The 19315-nt window shown below is 41.2% G+C and overlaps 2 protein-coding genes across 5 annotated transcripts; one reads left to right on the forward strand and one right to left on the reverse strand.

Annotated features, from left to right (window-relative positions):
- Nucleotides 1-248: 248 nt before the first annotated feature.
- On the reverse strand, nucleotides 249-851 carry LOC128938907 (skin secretory protein xP2-like). Its single transcript, XM_054279553.1, has one exon. It carries the CDS (start codon nucleotides 849-851, stop codon nucleotides 249-251), a length of 603 nt encoding a protein of 200 aa, XP_054135528.1.
- On the forward strand, nucleotides 506-14261 carry MDM2 (MDM2 proto-oncogene). 4 transcript variants are annotated; one of them, XM_054273078.1, is made up of 11 exons: nucleotides 506-565; nucleotides 1084-1153; nucleotides 3483-3557; nucleotides 3919-4052; nucleotides 4214-4263; nucleotides 5507-5574; nucleotides 5725-5818; nucleotides 8373-8533; nucleotides 9525-9680; nucleotides 11018-11095; nucleotides 12613-14261. In XM_054273078.1, the coding sequence occupies exons 2-11, from the start codon at nucleotides 1088-1090 to the stop codon at nucleotides 13180-13182; spliced, it is 1452 nt and encodes a 483-aa protein (XP_054129053.1). In that variant the 5' UTR covers nucleotides 506-565; nucleotides 1084-1087; the 3' UTR covers nucleotides 13183-14261. The 4 variants fall into 4 exon arrangements, with proteins under 4 accessions (XP_054129053.1, XP_054129070.1, XP_054129061.1 ...); XM_054273095.1 differs by lacking the exon at nucleotides 506-565 and adding an exon at nucleotides 741-813; XM_054273086.1 differs by lacking the exon at nucleotides 506-565 and adding an exon at nucleotides 955-994.
- Nucleotides 14262-19315: the final 5054 nt, after the last annotated feature.

Below are 19315 nucleotides of genomic sequence, written 5' to 3' on the forward strand. Positions count from 1 at the left end.
TTCATTATTCAAAAATAATTTCAAAACGTCATGGGCAAAAAAAAACCCTGAGAATTAGAAAAGGCAGACTAAAAACGAACCAGTTCGAATTGAAGTGTAGCAACTAATAAGTACCTGTTAAAGTAACATACTTCCAAAAGGCCTACATTTGAAAAGATTCAGAAAATTGTAGAATGGGAGATGACAAGAGCATAGGACGACAACGTCCAACTATCTCTGGATGCAGAGTTTTCTCTTAGTTTCATTTCTTAACTACCTCTGGAAATGAAACCAACGCAGAAGGCATGGTCGGCCGCTGAAGCGGAGCTGGTGCCCAGAGGCGCTGCTGGGCCTGAGGCGGCCGGCCCGGGCTGTGTCGCTGCCGCTGCGCGGCGGGCGGGGGGCGCCTTTCCCTCCCCGGGGCCGCTTCCCGCGGCCAACGGGCGCAGGGGGCGCTGCGGGCACCAACATGGCGGCGGGCGGCGTGCGCGGCGCGCCGGGGCCGCGCTAGAGGGTCCGGCCGGGGCCCGGCGCTCCCGGCGCTCCGCCCGCCGCGGGCCGGGCAGCGGAGCGGGCGTGGCTGGCGGTGCGTGGGGATCGATCGCGGCGCGCTCGGGGGCCGAGGGGGAGCCGGGGGTCTCGCCGGTGGCTCGTGCGGCCCTCGGTGCTGGGGGGAGGGGCTCCCGCCGGCGGAACGGGGCCAGGCCAGGCCAGGCAGACCGCGCCGGGCTGGTGGGTGGGTGCGGGGCGCGGGATCGCCGCTGTTCCTCTACGGCGCCGTCTCTCCACGCCGGTGAGTCAGCGCGGGCCGGTGGCGCCCGCCCGCCCCCCGCGGTGAGTCGGCGGCGGCGCTGCGGGTCATGCTCAGGCATGTCGGGCCGCGCCGGGCCGCGGCGGAGCTAAGCCCTGACTTGCCTCCTCTGGGCAGCGCTATATAAGGCCCGGCCCGGCCCGGCCCGGCCCGGCACAGACACCGCCGCCGGAGCCCAGCGTGCGGGCTGGAGCAGGCCCCGAGGTGAGTGGGCCCCGCCGGCCTGGCGGCTGCCGCCCCCCCGGGCTGTGTCGCTGCGTGCCGCGATCTGACTTGTTCTCCCTTCACTGCAGGCAAATGTGCAATACCAAGATGTCCTCCCTTACGGATGCCTCTGCCGCCACTTCGGAGCAAGAGGCGCTGGTCAGTAGCTGCTGGGCGCGTGGTTGTTTTGCGTGCTTTTTGCAGAGTTTTTAGCGGCTAATTCAGAAGAATCCTGTGCTTACCGAGCGATGGCTGGAGAAAAGGCAGGAAGTCCAGCCAGAGAAGGTGGTTCTCTTTGTTTCTGTAGGAAGCAAATCTTCAGCGTAATTGAGAGTACAGGGTGATGGTATAGGTCTAGAATGTTTCCTGGAGACGTTTGATGTTTTTTGCTTTCTTTTAATAAAAAGGATCCTATGATCAGATTTGATAGTTGTAAGTATTTCGGGTGGTAATTGTTAAAGATCCTATAGCTGAAGAGCTTTAGAAAATCTCCATCGTACAAAACATACTCTTGGTGAAATAATGGGAAGATTTTCGATTTGTGTTATGGCTTTGCATTTCTAGGCTTTCCATAATACAGTGATAGTTCTGCTGTTTTGTCCTTAGTTTTTCTGAGGATTGAAGCCTTTTACACCTGAAATGCATACGTACAATGATGGTTGAACTGAATTATCTTGTGTAGAAGGGTTAAGCTTAAAAGTGTGGATTTGACAGTAGAACTTCAAAAAAGTGAAATTGCAGAACAGTGCTGTTCAAAATTGTTTTAATTTGTGTCTTCCTTTTTTTAATATCATCATATTGTGATAGTACTGTCTGCTGTCAGACCTGCAAGGCTGCAGAACTTGGAGGAGACAGGAGGAGAGGGCTGGGGAGTAAAAGTGGGCTTAGGTGTGGATTCAGTTTTGAAACTGTGCCTTGCTATGCTTAACTGTCAGTAGTACCTGAATAAGTTTTTGTTTGCTTCTTTTATGAAACTAATATATGTGACACATGTTCTAAATAATTCAGTTCTTAGGAGGGGGTGAATGGACAGCTAATGTTGTCCAGGAGCTTAGTTTTTTTTTTCATAATGTGTGATTCTTGCAGCTAATATCTTGTTAACTCACTGAAACTTATGTTGGTTTTAGTGGATCTGTGGAATGGAATGAAGGGTAGTTCCCCTCCTCCACCCTTCCTCAAACATTAATTCCTTGTCCCATGATATTTTGTTCACACTTCCCTATTTTGGTTTGGTTTTTTTTTTTTTACTTTCTGTGTGTTTATTTTTTACATTTTATTTTATGTAATATATCAGGATAGCTAAATATTAGCCCGGTTTTAGAATGGTTGCATTATTGTTAAAGAGGTGACTCTGGAATATACTGCTCTGGGAGCATCGGTGGCTCCACAGGCTTTGCTGTTGTGGCAGTCCCTGCAGCTTGTTCTCATCTGCTGCACTGGTGCTGGCTCAGCTGTGTGGGACGGTGCAGTTTGTGTGTATGTATGTATGTATGGGGGAAGTGATTTTTCTTGTTTAACTTTTCCTTCCTCTGCCTTGGAAATTGTCATAGACTGACTGCAGATTAAACTGCTGGCACAGTGACTGGGTGGGAGGCCATTGGGTGGGAGGTGGGTGTGAGTGAGGTATGACAGAAGGGACAGGGTGTGCTGGTCCCAGCTAAGAGAGGTAAAGCAGCCCAGCTGGCAAATGCAAAACCAAAACCTCAGAAACTGTCACAGAAAGAGACCAAGAAAGAGATGGACCAGTGTTTTAGGACTTGCACTGTGGACCTAGCAGTTACAGAGGTCTGTTTCCATCCTCCCTCCCCTTTGGGAGTTGTTGTAATGGTTAAAGGAGTGAAGCTGAGTTCCTCAGGACCCAGCCCTGGACTTGGAGCTAATAAACAAATTCTGTAGCTCCAGTTATGGAATTTGTATTTACCAGTGTGTTGAGGTTTAACCCCCTGGCCAACTCCCCTGTTCATAGCACTAGGCCTGGCATTCCATGGTGTGGAATATCCCCTTGGGATTCCATGGTGTGGAATCCCCCCAGGGGATTCAGGTCAGCTGTGCTGGCCATGTTCCCTCATGGCTTGTGCATGTCCTCACTGGCAGAGCATGGGACACTGAAAAATCCTTGATTTAGTGTAGCTACTTAGCAACAACAAAAACTTCAGTGTGCTGGGAACATTATTGTCCCTCTAAATCAAAAACACAGCCCTGTAGCAGCTACTAGGAAGAAAATTAACTACCCCAGCTGAAACCAGGGGACAGTGCAAAACTGGGGTTTGAGCTAAGATGAACAGTGTATGAGAAGTTTAGTATGATTTGGTTCATATTATTTGCTTTTAAGTTTGAACTTTACAAAGTGAAAAACTTGAATGAAGATAGGTTTTAATGCAGTTGTATGTTTGCATATCAGATTAATACAGAAGGAGGAAAACAGCTGGTATAAATAAATGGGTTTTTTTGGTGATAATTAGTGTATTTTTTCTCCTTTCATACACAGGTTAAACCAAAGCCACTGCTGTTGAAATTGTTAAAGTTAGCTGGTGCTGAAAAGGACACTTTTACTATGAAGGAGGTGAGAACTTTTAACCACTAAAGGTAGACTACAGTGAGTACAGATAGGTTGTTTTGGGTTGGGTAAATGGGGAGGGGCAGTGTTTTTCATAGCTTGTCTAGAAATTGAGATAAGACAGCGTTTATTCTCCTACTGACTTGTAGTTGGGTATTTAGCAAGTTTCTCAAAAATCTGAACAAAAGTTTCTGGTGGTCAGTAGAATAGTAGTGTTCTTCTGGAATGATGGATGAAAATCTGTCAGCTCAAAGAGAGTTTTAGGCAGAGTTTGAAGAGTAAATTTCAATGTATTTAATATGCTTTGTCTCTTAGACTTTAAGAAACAACCTGGATATTTAACATCTGTGTTTAATTTATTTCACAGGTAATATTCTATATTGGACAGTATATTATGTCTAAGCAATTATATGATGAAAAACAGCAGCATATTGTACACTGTGCAAATGATCTCCTGGGGGAGTTATTTGGAGTAACAAGCTTTTCAGTAAAAGAACACAGGTAAAAAATGGGATTCTTTTCTGAGAGTCTGGTTGGGAAATAATGAAGACCATCATGCATATGTCCCTTTTTTAACTCTCCGCATCTTCAAAGATGGTAAGCTCTCTTTTATGGTTACGTGTAGCTAACTTGTATCATCTCTTTCTTTATCCCTATTTAAGGAGGCTATATTCAATGATTTCCAGAAATCTGATAGCAATCAATCAACAAGGTAAGCTAGCTTAGGAGGGTGATTTGTTTGGGAAACAGCAGTAGGGAAAATAGAATTTTCATGGTGACTCTTGCAGACAGTGATCTGACAACAGTGAGCTCTCCATTATTCGCTGTTTGGCTTTGCTCACTATAATCCAGAGCAATCACAAATGGTGAACCAAAGCAAACACTTGTTTCCTCAGTAGAACAAAAAAATTGGGTAATTTTATTGGACTAGAACCAGAAAAAACACAGAGCTGAACAAAAAGGCTACTAAATTACAAACTTAAGTAATTTGCTTGTATTTGTTATTGATAAAGCCCTCAACAACGTACAAAGTTTTAATATGAAAAATAAACTTCTTAAACTTATGCCAGCAATGAAATTAGGCTAAAGGCTTTTTTTCTTGTGGTAAAGTTCTGTTTTGATTTTCACAACTGAATGTGAAGTTCATTTGGAACTGGTCATTCTGAGCTATACTCAGCCCTGTTTTAAATGGGCTGTATACTTTTAAAAAGTATCTTTGTGGTGATGTTGTGGATAGCCACTCCTTGAATGCAGAGTTGTTACACACAGTCCTGCAGTATAAAAATGCTCAGTATAGCTGTAATTTTTGCCTTATATGGGGTCTGAAACAGAAGTTAAACAATGGAAACCATTTTGTAAATTGGCCTCTAAATCTCTATAAAGACACCCTTTGTTTCTGATTTTTCCTAAAGGCAAGTGTTCAGCTGCTGAAGATGGGAAACTTGCTCTCTTTGTCATCCCCATTGTTAAGCTTGCAAACTTAAATTTATCTTCCAGTTATTTTTTCAGGAAAGACTCTTTATTAATTCAGGATCTGTCAGTTACTAAGCATATATCTTTAACAACAGCTAATTTTTCTTCTATTGTATGTCTTTCTAACTCAGGGTTCCCATAAGTAGTAGAAAGCACTTTGGAGAGGAGCAAGTAATTACATTTCCTGCTTATATTCTTTCATATCTGCAGAATCACAGTTTATGCACAGACTTCATTTGAAGCCATTTGTAACAGAATTCTGAGCTGCTTTCTGTTGACATTTCTTCTTTCTCCCCACATTTCCACTTCAGTAATGTTGCAGGGAAGGTGCTGCACACACCTGGAAAACAAAGGAGCAGTGTGTTTTTTCCATTGTTGCAAAATGTCTGGATTTTAAGTTTTACTTAGAATTTACTTTTTCAGCCTGAAATTGAGTTTTTCTGCTATATTGTATTATAAGTATTATTTTGGTTTGGTTTCAGACTCTACCCTTGGCGACACACCTGAGGATGATGCCACATCTCAGCTTGAAGAAGAAAATGTTGTTAAGGTGCCATTTTTATTTTATTTGAATAAATTATTCTGAGTTGTACATTCTATTCAGTTTTGCATGATCGTATCAATGGTTTAATTTAGTAAGTTAATTCTTGAATTTTACCTCATATTTATGCTCAGGCTTACTCAGTATTTCTGTTTTCAGGAATCTAGGCAAGAGTTAGAAGAGAACCAGACTTCATCAAGCCTGACTTCCCAACCAACTACATCTTCTAGGAGGAGGACACACAGTGAATCTGGTATCTGCAGATTTATGGTGCAGAGTTTTCCAGTAGCATGGCCACTTAGAGGGAAAAACTACATTCTCTTGCCTTGCTGACTTGGAAGATGCTGGCAAATATTACTCTTGTTTCTCTGCTTACCGAAACCAAAATGTTCAGTCTGAAAGAAAAACACAATTTCTTGCATTGCTCCAATGTCATGTTACAGTTTGGATGTCTAGAATTGTTAGTAAGATGATGGAATAACTTACTTCACGGCTCTGTTAAACTTTTTCACATCAGCAGAACTTTTATCAGTTGTGTTATCTACGTTATGAGAACACTTTTGTTTGTAATCTACTGATACCATCAAATTAATTTCAATTCCCTCTGTAGACAGCCACAAAATTTGAAATTTTGTTTGTTCACTAATGCCAGTTTTCTTTGGATTTCAACTGGTGGGAGGCATCAAAGGTGTGGTAGTAACACAGGATGATTTTGGATATATTCAGGTACCTCCCCATTCATTAAGCACTTGTTAAAACATCTGGTGACCTAAGCATCATATCGGCCTCCCATTTGTCTTTACTGTGGTTATTCAATAATCACTGGCAAATACATTTTCAAAACACAGAATGTTTCTTATAAGTAGCAATAACAATAACATTGTAAACCTGGTTTAGTTTCTCAATGGAAGTGTTCTCTACAGTTCTATGTAAATATTCTTCAGTGGAATTTCTTACATTAGTTTGTTCCATCACTTACTGTCTTGCCTCATGACTAGGTGATTTCACTTACCTGGGCAGTGATAACCACCTGTCACTGCATAGAACTTCCTTTTCTTCACTTGCTCAGGAGCATTTTTCTGTTCCTCAGCTTTCAAGTAGTAGTTTTTGTGTCCCTCATAGGTGACTGTTGTGTTAAGTCAGTCCCAAACCAGTGCTGCGTTGCTGAGCGGTTTGCACTAAATTAAAAGAACATTTTAATGTTGTAACTAAAACTGATGAAAGGATGGAAAGTCTTGGTTAAACATCACAACCTGTAATATTTAGGCATGGCACAGAGCACATAAGGTCCTGGGTTGTGCTTACTTATTATAGGTTTGATTATTAACTCTTGCCTTGCATCCATTTATTAGTTTGTTACAACCTTAAGAGTTCTTTTAATATAGTGTTTTTATATACACTTTTTTTCTAATTTATAGGAAATCTTCCTTTTAAACCACTATTCTTGTTAAATTGGGATAGTAGTGGCTCTTTTGGAGCCCCTTAAATAGAGTATAGAGACCTTGTGGTGATACAGTATCAGTACGGCATGGAGCCATGACAACTAAATGAGGACAACGATGGACAGGAGCATCCTTTGGGCCTTGGGGCACCAAGTTTGGTGGGGCTCTCTCAGGGCGGAAAAAAGAAAAGAAAAGAAAGGGGCTGAGCCAAGAAGCACCAAGGGAGAGTAAGAGAAGTCTCAAAGTATGTACAAGTGTTTTGTTCTCCTTTTTTTTTCCTTTTTGTTTTTTTATAATGAAAGATTCAAGACTTGAAGACTTTTGGATTGTCACAGTGTGATTTGCAAGGCGAGGGAGAAGGTGGGCAACAGAGGGTGGGTGCAAAAGGCACCTGCAGGGGAGCCAGCAGGCTTGTACCAAGGCCTGTTGAACCAAAAGTTGTTGACATCTTGGGAGGTTTTCACTCCCCTGCGCTGACATGCTGAATTTGCAACACATTTTTATATAAGATTGTTTTTTACCAAATGCTCTAGAAGTCAATGGAGCTGAATTTTGACTTGCCTACCCCTAAAATGGTGTGCCCTTAGTCCTCATGCTGCTGTAGGTGATTGTTCCAAAACACGATGTGTTTACAAAGCATTGCCTTTTTGCCCTCAAACCAAGCATGCTTAGTAAGCAGAGTTAAAGCAATGCTTTCAGAGTTCAGCTTTTGCATAGTATATCTTGAAGGTTTTCCTGCTAGAGTGCTATGAAAGTTCTAAGAGTTTGTTACAAAAATCTTGTTGGGTAAATACAATTACATATAGTGCAACTATTCACTGATAAATATGTTGAGTTGTCTGAAACTTGAACCTGAAATTACCTTGCTTAGCACAAGGTGTTCTGGAGGCCTGTGAACTGGGAGCTAATTGCACTATCTCCCCACAAATTCTGGACTCGAAAGCCCTCTGAAAGTGCCTTTCTGTCTGTTGCCTGTAGAGGGAGTGAGGACAAGTAAGATTTTAATTGTATTTCTTAAAAATTAGGAAGGGTTTAACATGTTGTGTGTGGAGTAAAAATTCTTTCAGATTTGCTGTTGTCTTCCATGTGGAGACTGCCATTTGTAAGTGTACTGATGAGACAAGTGGGGAAAGCCAGCCCCTGAAATATGGTTTCAGAAATGTTTCACACTGTATGGATATAAGAGTTATTGTATCTTTTAAAATAAGTCTTAGTGCCTTTTTGCCCTATAAAAAAATATTGTAATATTTTACTTTACTAGATTTCTTTGTAGTAAATTGTGTTTTAAGCTTCTGTTTAGAAAATTCAAAACTGCGCATTGCATAGATGTTTTTGAGTAATAAAAAAATTCTTGACTATGCTCAGAAAAAAGTTCTTCAGATGACCTGCACAGTGACAGAAGAAAGCGACACAAGTCAGAGAACATTTCGGTGACATTTGATGAAAGTCTCTCATGGTGTGTAGTCAGTGGTCTGTGCCGTGAAAGAAGCAATAGCAGTGATTCAACAGATTCTCTTTCCATTCCTGTAAGTCAAAATAGAAAAGTAAAGTATTTTTGTGTTACAAATTTTGCAGATGCCACAAGTGCAAACATGCATCTGAAAACACAGTGTTCTTAATTAAAAGCAGCAGTGCCTTCAGTGGTGTCTGAGGAAAGAAAAGAGGTTGAAAGAAAAGTAGGTGTGTGGGTGGAGTGGGGTTTTTCATAGGTCTGCTGGCAAAGCTGAAGTGAAATTTTAAAAGATATTAATGTTGAATATTCTTTAAAAACCAAGATCCTCGCTACTTGGCACAGTATGGAAAAAAGTCAGACATATTTTGTGTTTTAAAATAAATATTTGTTAGAATGCTAAGAGACAAAAAGAGTCATAGATATTCCATAATTCAGAGTTAGGTGTTATTTCTGGTACAGCTTTGGTAACTGTACCCAGTGGAATGGGTGCTGATGGTGCATTGTATTAGTTTGCCATGCCATTATTCAGAAGTTTTGTATTGTTTTTAGCCAACACCAGGGCAAATTTGTGGTTCGATTAAGTCATGAAGAGCTGAACTAACAGTATTCCTGGTCACATACTGTGTTCTCAATTGACAGCACTAATACTGTATTTTCAGTCTTCATGTTTTGTAGTTGTTAAAAAATTATCTCAGATTAAACAAAGTTTATGAGAATAGGGAATTTAATGACATGCAGCCAGAAGATACCATCTTCTTTCATCTGTTCTTTCACGTTTTAGGAGGGACTTTCTGAAATAATGACTGCAGCCTTTCAGCTGCCTGTAGGCTGAGTGCAGTTTCTTATTAGAGCCAGCAAAAGGCTTCCAGGCCTAGCTTTCTTTTTACCCACCTATAATTTGTTTATCTCATAAAAAGTACTGTGTCTCACAGCAGCTGGTCCTTTTTCTTCCATAGCTAATTATACTGAGTAGTGCAGTTTTATCCTGAGAGTTGTTTTATCAGTAGTCTTGTGTATATGGACTGGTGAGGTTGAATGTGTGCTTTCTTTTTTCTTTTCCTCAGGATCTTGATGCTAGTTCATTAAGTGAAAACTCAGATTGGTTTGACCATGGTTCTGTATCAGACCAGTTCAGTGTGGAGTTTGAAGTTGAGTCTATTTATTCAGAAGATTACAGCCATAATGAAGAAGGGCAGGAGCTCACTGATGAAGATGATGAGGTACTATCTGCTTTCCTTGTTTGACCCTGGGGGGAGGGGATGAGAAGGAAAAGGAATTTCAACATGAAAAATTACTGCAAGTTTCCAAGGAGAACTCTTCAGGTATATTTGCAAACTGCATGTGCTGGTGTCACAATCTGCAGCCAGTTGTTCATTAAATCAAATTACATATTGGTGCAATTGGGTCACCTGTTTACAACTCACCAGCCAGCTACTGAAATGGTGCTGAGGCTTTCTGCAGGCTCTGAAAAGGGCTGGATAAGAAAGTCTGGGTGCTTAACTGCTCTCACCAGCTGTTGAAGTCAGTGGCAGCATGTGTACTATAGCCTTTCTGCATTTTTAATTCTAGAAGTACATGTTGAGCTTTGACAACCCTTGACACCAAAGGAAACCTTTCTGAGTAACTCTTTCCAAAGGGATATGTCCAAGTTTTTTGCCTCTGTGAATGTAAATGTTTCATAGAGATGTTGAAACAAAGTTTTAGGAATCTTTATTAGTAGGCAGGAAGACAGAAAAATTGTGATTACTGCAATTTTCAAGAGATTTCTAGAATGACGGGAATGAAGTGAGAATGTATGTAGGGTTTTCTTCCTGGGTTAGTTTTCTGTTACTTTAAAGAGGTTAATCAGCTCGTGGCAAGATTAGGTGAGTACCAGAGGCAGAATTCACCAGGGATGTACATGATTGTGGTAGCTGGGAGGCTGAATGGGACTGACTGTACTGATGTGCACCAAATTGTAGTGTAGAGCAGAGCTGCACCCTGAGAGAGGATGGTATCTTGGAGGAGGAAAGCTCCTGCTCCAGACAGTAGGTTTGGGAATTGCTGGATGGCTGGTGTTCCAAGGGGCCTCTGGAGGTTCTCTTACCCACCTGCCCTGGCTCAGGCAGAGCTGATTGCCCAGGTCCATGTCCAAGTGTCTTGAATATCCCCAGGGATAGAAGCTTCATAGGTGCTCAGGGCAAGCCATGCCAGTGCTCCTTCATCCTCACAGTGAAAGGTGTCTTGTGATACTCAGGGGGAACCTCCTGTGTTTAACTTGTGCTAGTTGCCATTGTCCTGCCACTGGGCACTACTGAAAACAGCGTGGCTCTGTGTTCTTGATGCCATCCTTTACCTCCTGCCCTGAGCCTTCTCCAGGCTGAACATTCCCAGCTCTTTCAGCTTTCCTCACGTGACAGCTCCTCTAATCCATTAATTATCTTAATAGTCCATCCCTGGAGACTCTCCACTAGCTTGCTATCTGAAAATCTTAGCAGGTTAAAAATATTTGCATTTTTAATTAAATGCCAAAAGCCAGTTCTGTATACATATATATATATTTTTAAATTTAAACCAGGTTTATCAGCTGACTATTTACCAGGATGAAGATAGTGATGCTGATTCATTTGATGAAGATCCAGAGATTTCTTTAGCTGTGAGTAAAAACTTGTCTGGTGAAGCATCGTAAATTGGGTAAACTGACATAGAATAGATGGAGAAGTATAGATGAGTTCTATTGCTACCAGTGGTTTTTTAAGAATTAAATTGACTTTGTGTGAAGGTTCCAATACAATATTTTAATTACTGTGCTTATTAAGGAACATGTGATTATTAAGATATCTTGGGGGTTTTTTTAAAATGGGTAATAAACTTCCTAATCCATTAAAAAAACCCCAATCCCACACTAATTTACCATTTCATTGACTTAATGGAAGAAAATTATTTGGAGCCTAAATCTGACTTTCTGAACAAAATGGAAAAAAATTAAAATCTTAGTCATGTACATTTAAAAAACTCTTTATAGAAGTCAGAATACCTAGTTTTACTGTCCAGCTTGAATGAAGGTGTCTGTAACATAGAGATGTGAAGGCAAGCCTTTTTTCAGAACAGTACTGTAAAAGAGGCCTTTACTACATTCTGTGAGACCCTTCTTGAGGTGTGGGAAGAAATTGACAGTCTTGAGGCAAAGTATGGAGATGTTTGTGAAAAAACACTGCATTTTAATTCTAGTGTGTCCTATCACCTTATTTATATTTTTCACATTTGATACTTGAATTAAAGCTGTTTTGTGGAACTGTGAAGTGTTCCAGTTCCGTGATAGTCTGTAGGACTGAGGGACTTGGTGTGTTAAAGACAGGGCTGGCCACCTTCTGAAAAGATAGTGGTGCTTATGTGTAGGAAAAGAGACCTGTCCATTACTTTTAGGATTTAAAATTTGTTTTATAAGTTTTTGATGTTACTGATTTTTTTTTTTAGGACTTGCCTAAGTAAGTTTTGGGTTGGGTTATTTTTGTTTTGATTTTCTGTACTTGCTTGCATTGTTTCTAAGAAGGGTCTCTGTCCTTCAAAGCAAAATGTATTTTTAACGAAACAGTGGTTTATTTTCATTGTAGTCCGTGGAGTAACCTGTGAGAGGCGGATGCACCGCTTTGGTTTTGCCCTTTTATTTTTTCCCTTTCCCCTTCCCCTTCCCGTCCGTGTTTGCCCTGGCCGCTGTTTCTGTGCTGCGGCTGTGTCGGAGCGCCCTCTCCCGGCCGCGGTGTGCACCAGCAGCGCAGCCGGGCAAGGGCCCCTCCGCCTGGAATAGCTCCCGTCGCAGGAGTCCATAGCCGAAAAAAGGGAAATTATGACCTTTTTAACGAGTTTTCATGAGGGCCTCTGAAGAATTCTGTGGTCTGGTTTCTGCAGTTTTGCGTAGGAATAATGAAGTGTTCTATTCATAAACCTATTGCAAAACGAAGGAAAGCCAGAGTCCTTTTAAAATAAGAAGCATTTTAATATAGAATTGTAAAATGGGGCCAAAACCACTGAATGGAATTTTAAAATTGTAAACAAGTTGATAGCTCAACATAATAATTATTTTGGCAGTAATAAATTGTTTATAATTTCTGAATACTTCAGTTGTAAGTGTTCCAAGTAGCTTAAGCTGTTCCAACCTTTGATTCACTGAAGGATTATTGGAAGTGTCCCGAATGCAATGAAATGAATCCTCCGCTTCCACGACATTGCCACAGATGCTGGGCCCTTCGTGAGGATTGGCTTCCAGATCAAAAGAGTGAGAAACTGGAAAAGAGCAAATTAGAAACCTCCTTTTCTGCAGAGTCTGGAGAAGGTTTTGATGTTCCTGATTGCAAGAAAGCAAAAATGACTGAAGATAAAGAACCAGCTGTGGATGAGAATGAGGATAAATCAGTACAGCTTTCTGAGTCCCAGGAAAGTGAAGGTTATTCCCAGCCATCAACATCAAGCAGCATGTTCTGTAGCAGTCAGGAGGACTTTAAGGAACCTGAGAAGAGAGAAATGCAAGACAAAGAGGAAAGCATGGAGTCCAGTCTGCCTGTTACCAGCATAGAGCCGTGTGTCATATGTCAAAGCAGACCTAAAAATGGCTGCATAGTACATGGCAAAACGGGACACCTCATGTCATGTTTTACCTGTGCAAAAAAGCTCAAGAAGAGGAACAAACCCTGCCCAGTGTGCAGGCAGCCCATACAAATGATTGTGCTAACTTATTTTAGTTAGACATGTGTTGACTGGAAAGCAGCAAAAGAAACTTCAGAAACTGGTTAAGAGAGTAAGAAATTATTTTTGTATGCTTATTGGAAAATTAATATTTTGTGTCTCTTCGAGTTCTGTGTGAAAAATAATTACTGACATAACTGCACTGGAGTTATTAAGAGGTTTGCCTAATGCTCAGAAGTCAACTTGGAGATTTTAAATCCCTCTCAGTAGAAGTAACCAGGTCCTGTAAACCGCCTCATCTCCAAGTGTTTTAATGTTCCATGCAAGTTAGTGACATTTGTTTTATTGAATTAAATACGTGCATTAAAACCCCAAATTCAATAGTTGTTGGAGGAGAGACATGTTGAAGTGTGTATTTCTGCAAATTCTTCATTTAAGAAAATATATGATTATCCAGGTTCCAGTTTTTGTTGCTTGGTGAAAACATAAGGCTCAGTCAGACTCCTCTGCCTATGTGCAGCATGAAACAAGTCTCAACAGACAAGATAAATGAAGGATATGCTATGAACTGTCATGTCAGGTAGTAGTAGGGGACAGTTGTTTTCTTTTTCTGCACTTGTTTCTGACTTAGCAGAATACATTCAGCTGCATTGCTGCGTTCACTGTAATAAAAATAGAAAAGAAATTCCCCTTCACCTGTAGAAACATTTAAGCTGTGCAGTTCCAGTTCACATTCTTTAAGTGCAGTAGTCTTTCCAACTCACTGTTCTTATCTGTGTCACAAGAATTCTGAAAATCTTTTGCAAGGTGCTTGGCCAATTCAAAGTTGGTCTTTTTAGACCTGTCATTTGCTGCTTTTAGCTCTTGTCTCCTCACTGTACTTTGTCAAAAACTTGGTGAAACGTACCAGTTCTGTGCCCAGGGAGTCTGCTGCCTGCCTCAGTTCTGGGGGCCTTAAGGCAAGGTAGAGTGTGGGAGCCAGGATGCAGTAAAATTCACTCAGCTGCCTTTCACATGGAGTTTCTGTACCCTGCGAGTGATTCTTACTCCTTTGGAAAACTATGTTACAAGAGGACTTGTATATTTTTAGTACCTTTTATTTTTACATGTGGTTGCTGATTGTGTGACCAATAGGAATGGCAGATTAACAGGGGAGTGCCAAGAGTGGAGATGTAGTCCAAGTGCAGGAATTGGGCAGTGTTACCATCTTACGGGCTAAGGCTCAACTGCTTCCCTAACACCAGCAGTATAAAATTGCTGATGCCTGTGAGCTGGCACAGAGACTCCTCCTGCCCTCTGCAGGGCTGCAAATGTCTGGAAGTACTCAGAAAAGGACATAAGGAGATAGAGGAAAGACTTAGTAAATCTTTGATTGTGACTTGGTTGAAAAGTAGTAACTTTATAGGTAAAGACTGAATTATTGGCATCATTCACTTTTTGTTCATACTTTATTTTTTTTGAGCTATTTTGTTGCTAGTGAAAGAAAGCGGTGTACCAAAGTTCTAACATAGTTCATTTTAAGTTTACAAAATATAAACTCCAGTTGTATTCATTCACGTTCTTACTTGCAAGTTTCTTGCCTCCTGTAATTTGTAAAGGGACATCAGGTAGCTTGAAGTTTTTGGAAGTTTTTTGATCGGCAAAAACCTTTCATGGGTTTTATAGGATTTGATAATCCTTCAGCCTCAGATAGCTAGTTTTTTGGGCAGATAGCTAGTTTTTTCAAAGAGAGATACTATTACAGAGCTACTTGCCTTACTTTGCACTTCCTATTGTTTTTTTTTTTAATTTTTGATTTGATAAACTTAGGTGCTGTGAGGCTTGCAGAGGCTCTTCATTGCACCTGCAGGTGAGAGAGAATTATAGATGTGTATATGCAGAAGCATCAATAACATGGGGATTGTACCTAAAAAGTTTCATCTTGTTCTTATGAAGCTTTGTCCCCTCCATTGTCTCCCGTGTCTTCCCCTGTCTCAGCACGATGCCTTCTCTGCAGGGGCTGCCCTGGCTGTGTAACTGCATGCTGGGGGAGCAGCTGTCCTTGTCTTCTGCCTGTTGGGACAAATTGTGCCATCCCTCTCGGCAATCCTTTCCAGTCACATGCCTTCTGTTGCAGAGAATAGCCCTGGAAATACCTTCCACTCGCTACAATGGGGAGGAAATGGGCCATTTTCATTTCTGCAACTGCAAATCACTGTGTCGAGTATTTTGGTTTGAGTTACATTCTATGGCCTAATATTATTCTTAATGACTTCTAGTGCAACTTTGAATTGTTTGGTGTGGGTGCCTGCCTTCCAAGTGGAAGTGATGGGAATTGATGGCTGTTCCTGCAGGGGACACTGGCAGGCCGGTGCAGGGCTGGTGCCCGGGGCTGTGGCACAGTGGCTCCTGTGGGGACTCCTTTGGCTCTGCCTCCACCCTGTCTCCTGTGTGGGCACGAGCAGTGAGCACCCTGCTTGTTCTGGCCCTTAAACACTGGTACAAAACGTCAGAGATCCTTATGTAATATCGTACACATTTTGATCAATAATTTATTGCTGTTTGTAAATATACTTGTGCTCACAGTTGATGTTTTGAGCTCTAATTTATTGAATTAGTCTACTGCTACATGTGTAGTTATATAAATATGCTTATTTAGTAAATCACAGGCACAAGAGGATTATTTTAAGAAATGTAGCATTAAAATTCAGAGAAATACTCGTATTATATTGAGAAGGGAGATTTATGTCTATAGGTTTTTTTCCTTCCCTTAAAACAATTTCTGCATTGAACCTGAACAAGATATATTGAATAGAGAAGGTGCTGGTCCAGCCTCAGCTTAGTGAAAATATTTTGGTGGTGTTTTGCTTTCCTTTGGAATGCTTTTGCATCCCTCAGTACAGGCAAGGAGCTGACTGACTGCTTCTGGGTGCTGGTAAGGTTGGGGTGATGGTCCAGGAGATGCAGGATGATGATGAGAGGCTTTCAGGTTAATTTGCAAAGGTGCAAATGGCTTTTGCCTTTGGACACATGACTGTGAAGGTTGCGGGGGAGGCCAGATGCCCGCAGGATGCGTCTGTATGTGATTTTCAGTAATTTTCTTAGTCTCTTCCTTCTTGCACATCAGGTAGACAATAGTTATCTACAAATGGTGCAAGAACTTGCAATTATTTTTTTAGAAAGTACAATAAACCTACTTTTTGTTTAAATACAAGTCTTTAACTATTTACCTATTTGTTAGTATTACCATTATATTAGTATTGAAAGCCACCTCACACCAGCAGGATCGTCCTGTGCCTCTCCCCTTAGCAGATGATTTAGAAAGGGTAAAGGTGCTTCAAAATGCTCACTGATGAAAAGCTTACATTCCTTTTAAGAGTGTGGTACGATTTTATCAGAGGTCTGTTTGCTGTACATTTGTTCAAATGTCGCTGTCTCTGAAGTGTCTGTGGGCATGAAGATTTTTTTCAGATTTTTTTCTCTTATGACTAATATGAGGAAAATTCCTCGTTCTTACAGAGTGGCAATAAGAAGAATTGTTTCAGAAAAATGTATCTTATAAAAGAAAGATTAGAAAATTATTAAGACCCTAATGAAACTGAATAAATAGGATGGAAATAGGGGTGAAGATTTTTTCTTTTCCATCTTAATCTAAGGCTGCTGTTGTGTTGGGGTGTAACGTTAGGTAGAGTTTATAATTTTAAAGCAGGTAATTTATTCAGCACATTAACTTACCACACACATGGTGGGGCAGGAGTTATCCCAGGAAGGTACAGCATTTTGTTGTGCAACATTTGGCCTGAAAAGGGGCATTTGCTGTTGTGAGGTTTCCCTGTGGGGAGGATTATATTGGACAGTTGAGGGGACCTGAGGAGAGGCAGCGTTGTCACGGAGGGGCTGTAGGGCAGCCTTGGTCCTTGCTGGAGCATCAGCCCTCTCCTTTCCAGGGCATTACCTGCCCTGCCCTGCCTTTCCAGCTCCTCCACACCGGAGTCCAAGGCACATCTTGTGCTGTAAAGGTTGCACAAGCAAAGCACAAAACCCAGCTTGAGGTTTTAATAGTGGATTGCACTTACAGAACATGAAAAATTGTTGCTTTTAACTACAGTGTGGGGGTTTACTTTAGGGTTTTTTTTTTTAGCATAGATGCACTGAAAGCTTCAAGTGAATGGTTCTTTGGTGTATCTAGAGCTATATTATACATGTGAGATTTGTCAGTGATACTTAAAAAGGTGGTGGTTCCCCTTTTGAGTAGATGTTTTAGCTTAACAGCCTGCTTTTAAAGGATGGTTCTTGGTCTTGAGCCGCAGTAGTGGCTGTCAGGATGATGATTAATTTATACCTAAAATACCAATAGCTTTTCTAAAACCAGAGTCTTTGTTGTCTGACTACACATAGCTGGGATGACTGTTGAATAGAATAGCTCATAGTGAATTTAAATAACTATGCAACATGCTTTCAAGAGCTTGACCTGGTGCATTACTTTCCAGCTACCCAGTGCACGTATGACCACAGTCAGTGACCATTAAAATGCAAGTATCCACTCCAATTGCACACAGTATAGACCTATTTGCGAGAAGTTCCACGTGTCCTGCGTTTATCTTTCAGTTTTCAGTTTTTCTTTTTCTGATGAAAATTGAATACTGTGTTCCATTTAAAAGCTTTAAATAAAGATTTGTTTATATACTCCATGGTGCTCTTTTGTTTTCATGTCAATCACTTGATTGTTAGAAGTTCTGGTACTTTGTTTTCACAAAGATTCTTACTTTTGTGAGCCAACACACAGGCTCTTTCTGCCCCCACTCAGCTGCTGGACTGCTGACTAATGTCAGATTTCTTTGGTTTGGGAGATTTTAACTCAAGGAATCTCTCGTTCTTCCTGCTACAAGTGGCAGGAGCAGTGATGGGATTTAGTGGATAATTACTTCTCTGTGTGGTAAACAACCCACAGTGGATCAGAGGGTGAGGAAAGGTAGAAAATGCAAATGGATATGAGGAAAATACTCAAACACCAGTCTCTTGCTCAGAGTCCTCATTGCTATTGGCATTGCTGTTTCAAGTTCTGAAGTGGATTTGCACACTGAATGTGGCTGTCTGGCAGACAAGTGGCTGATGCCCAAGTGCCACAGCCCAGCTGGAAAGGCTTGGTGTGACAGGCAGCAATGCCTCAGGAGAGATTTTAAAAGGCATTAAAGGATTAACTGAATTCCTGCATTTTTTATTTACTGTATACAGGAAAAGATCGATGTTTCCAAAGATAATCTTTGCTGCTTTACTTTTGAAATTGCTCAAGAAAATTACTGGCAGATAAAGCTTTAAAATAAACACAGGAGATGGTACTAACTGGCTTTTCTTGAAAAATTTTCTGTTAATTGGGCAGCTTCAAAGGGCTCTGAAAATGACTCACAACTGGCCAGGCAAAAGGAATCTGCTAATCCTGCCTGCAGTACAGCCTAGCCAGGGGGGCAGTGAAAGCACCCTCTGTGACTGGAGCTGGCTGGTGCCTTGCTGATGTGCCTGCCAGCTCCTGGCAAGGCTGTTAAACAGTCCCCACAGTGCAGCAGCAGGGCTGTGAGGCTGTTGAAACAGTATAAAGCCATTGCTGAAACTATTCAAAGAATTCTGAATTGTATGTGGTTCTGTGCCACAGCAAATTCAGTTAAAAATGGACACAGTATAAAGCTGTCAGTGACTCTTTCCACGTTGCTTTCAGCAGCTCTGCCACAGGAGAACATGGTTTTCAGAGCCACAAATTCCTCCCTTTTCCCTGTTGGTGTGGATTATCATCCAGCTTCCACAGCATGGCCCTTTGGTAGATACTCACATTTCATTTTCATCTTCTTGTCTTAAACATGTCTGTGTCACTGGCCTTTACCTCATTTGAGCCCTGAGCCGTCTCATCTGTCCAGGTAAGAAAGAGCATATATAGAAATGCCATTCTTCATTTATAGCAGTGGCTTTATTATGAGAAATTAGTATTGAGCTGATGACTTACAGTTGTGTGGCACCTGAGCTTGCATGAAACATTGCAGTACAATTCTCAGTGTTTTGGAATTTGGGAAAAATCTTCAAAATATATTTGTATTTTCTGCATCAAAATTCTACAGTTATCAGCATAGAGTGTAGGAAATTTCTTCAGAGTAAAATATTTACATGGAAAAATATGATAGTCTGTTACAATTAAAAATATGTCTACTATAAGTAAAGTAAAACA

Source organism: Melozone crissalis, unplaced genomic scaffold (genome assembly GCF_028551555.1).
Source record: "Melozone crissalis strain CALT ecotype California unplaced genomic scaffold, PUWL_Pcris_2 ptg000004l_1, whole genome shotgun sequence".
Lineage (NCBI taxonomy): Eukaryota > Metazoa > Chordata > Aves > Passeriformes > Passerellidae > Melozone > Melozone crissalis.

Excerpts from the sequence above, each read along its gene's own strand:
- MDM2 (XM_054273078.1), top strand. The coding sequence starts at position 1,088 with ATGTGCAATACCAAGATGTCCTCCCTTACGGATGCCTCTGCCGCCACT. Across the intron at positions 3,558-3,918 it reads ACACTTTTACTATGAAGGAG|GTAATATTCTATATTGGACA; the intron begins GTGAGAACTTTT and ends TTTATTTCACAG. Across the intron at positions 4,264-5,506 it reads GATAGCAATCAATCAACAAG|ACTCTACCCTTGGCGACACA; the intron begins GTAAGCTAGCTT and ends GTTTGGTTTCAG.
- LOC128938907 (XM_054279553.1), bottom strand. The coding sequence starts at position 851 with ATGCCTGAGCATGACCCGCAGCGCCGCCGCCGACTCACCGCGGGGGGC.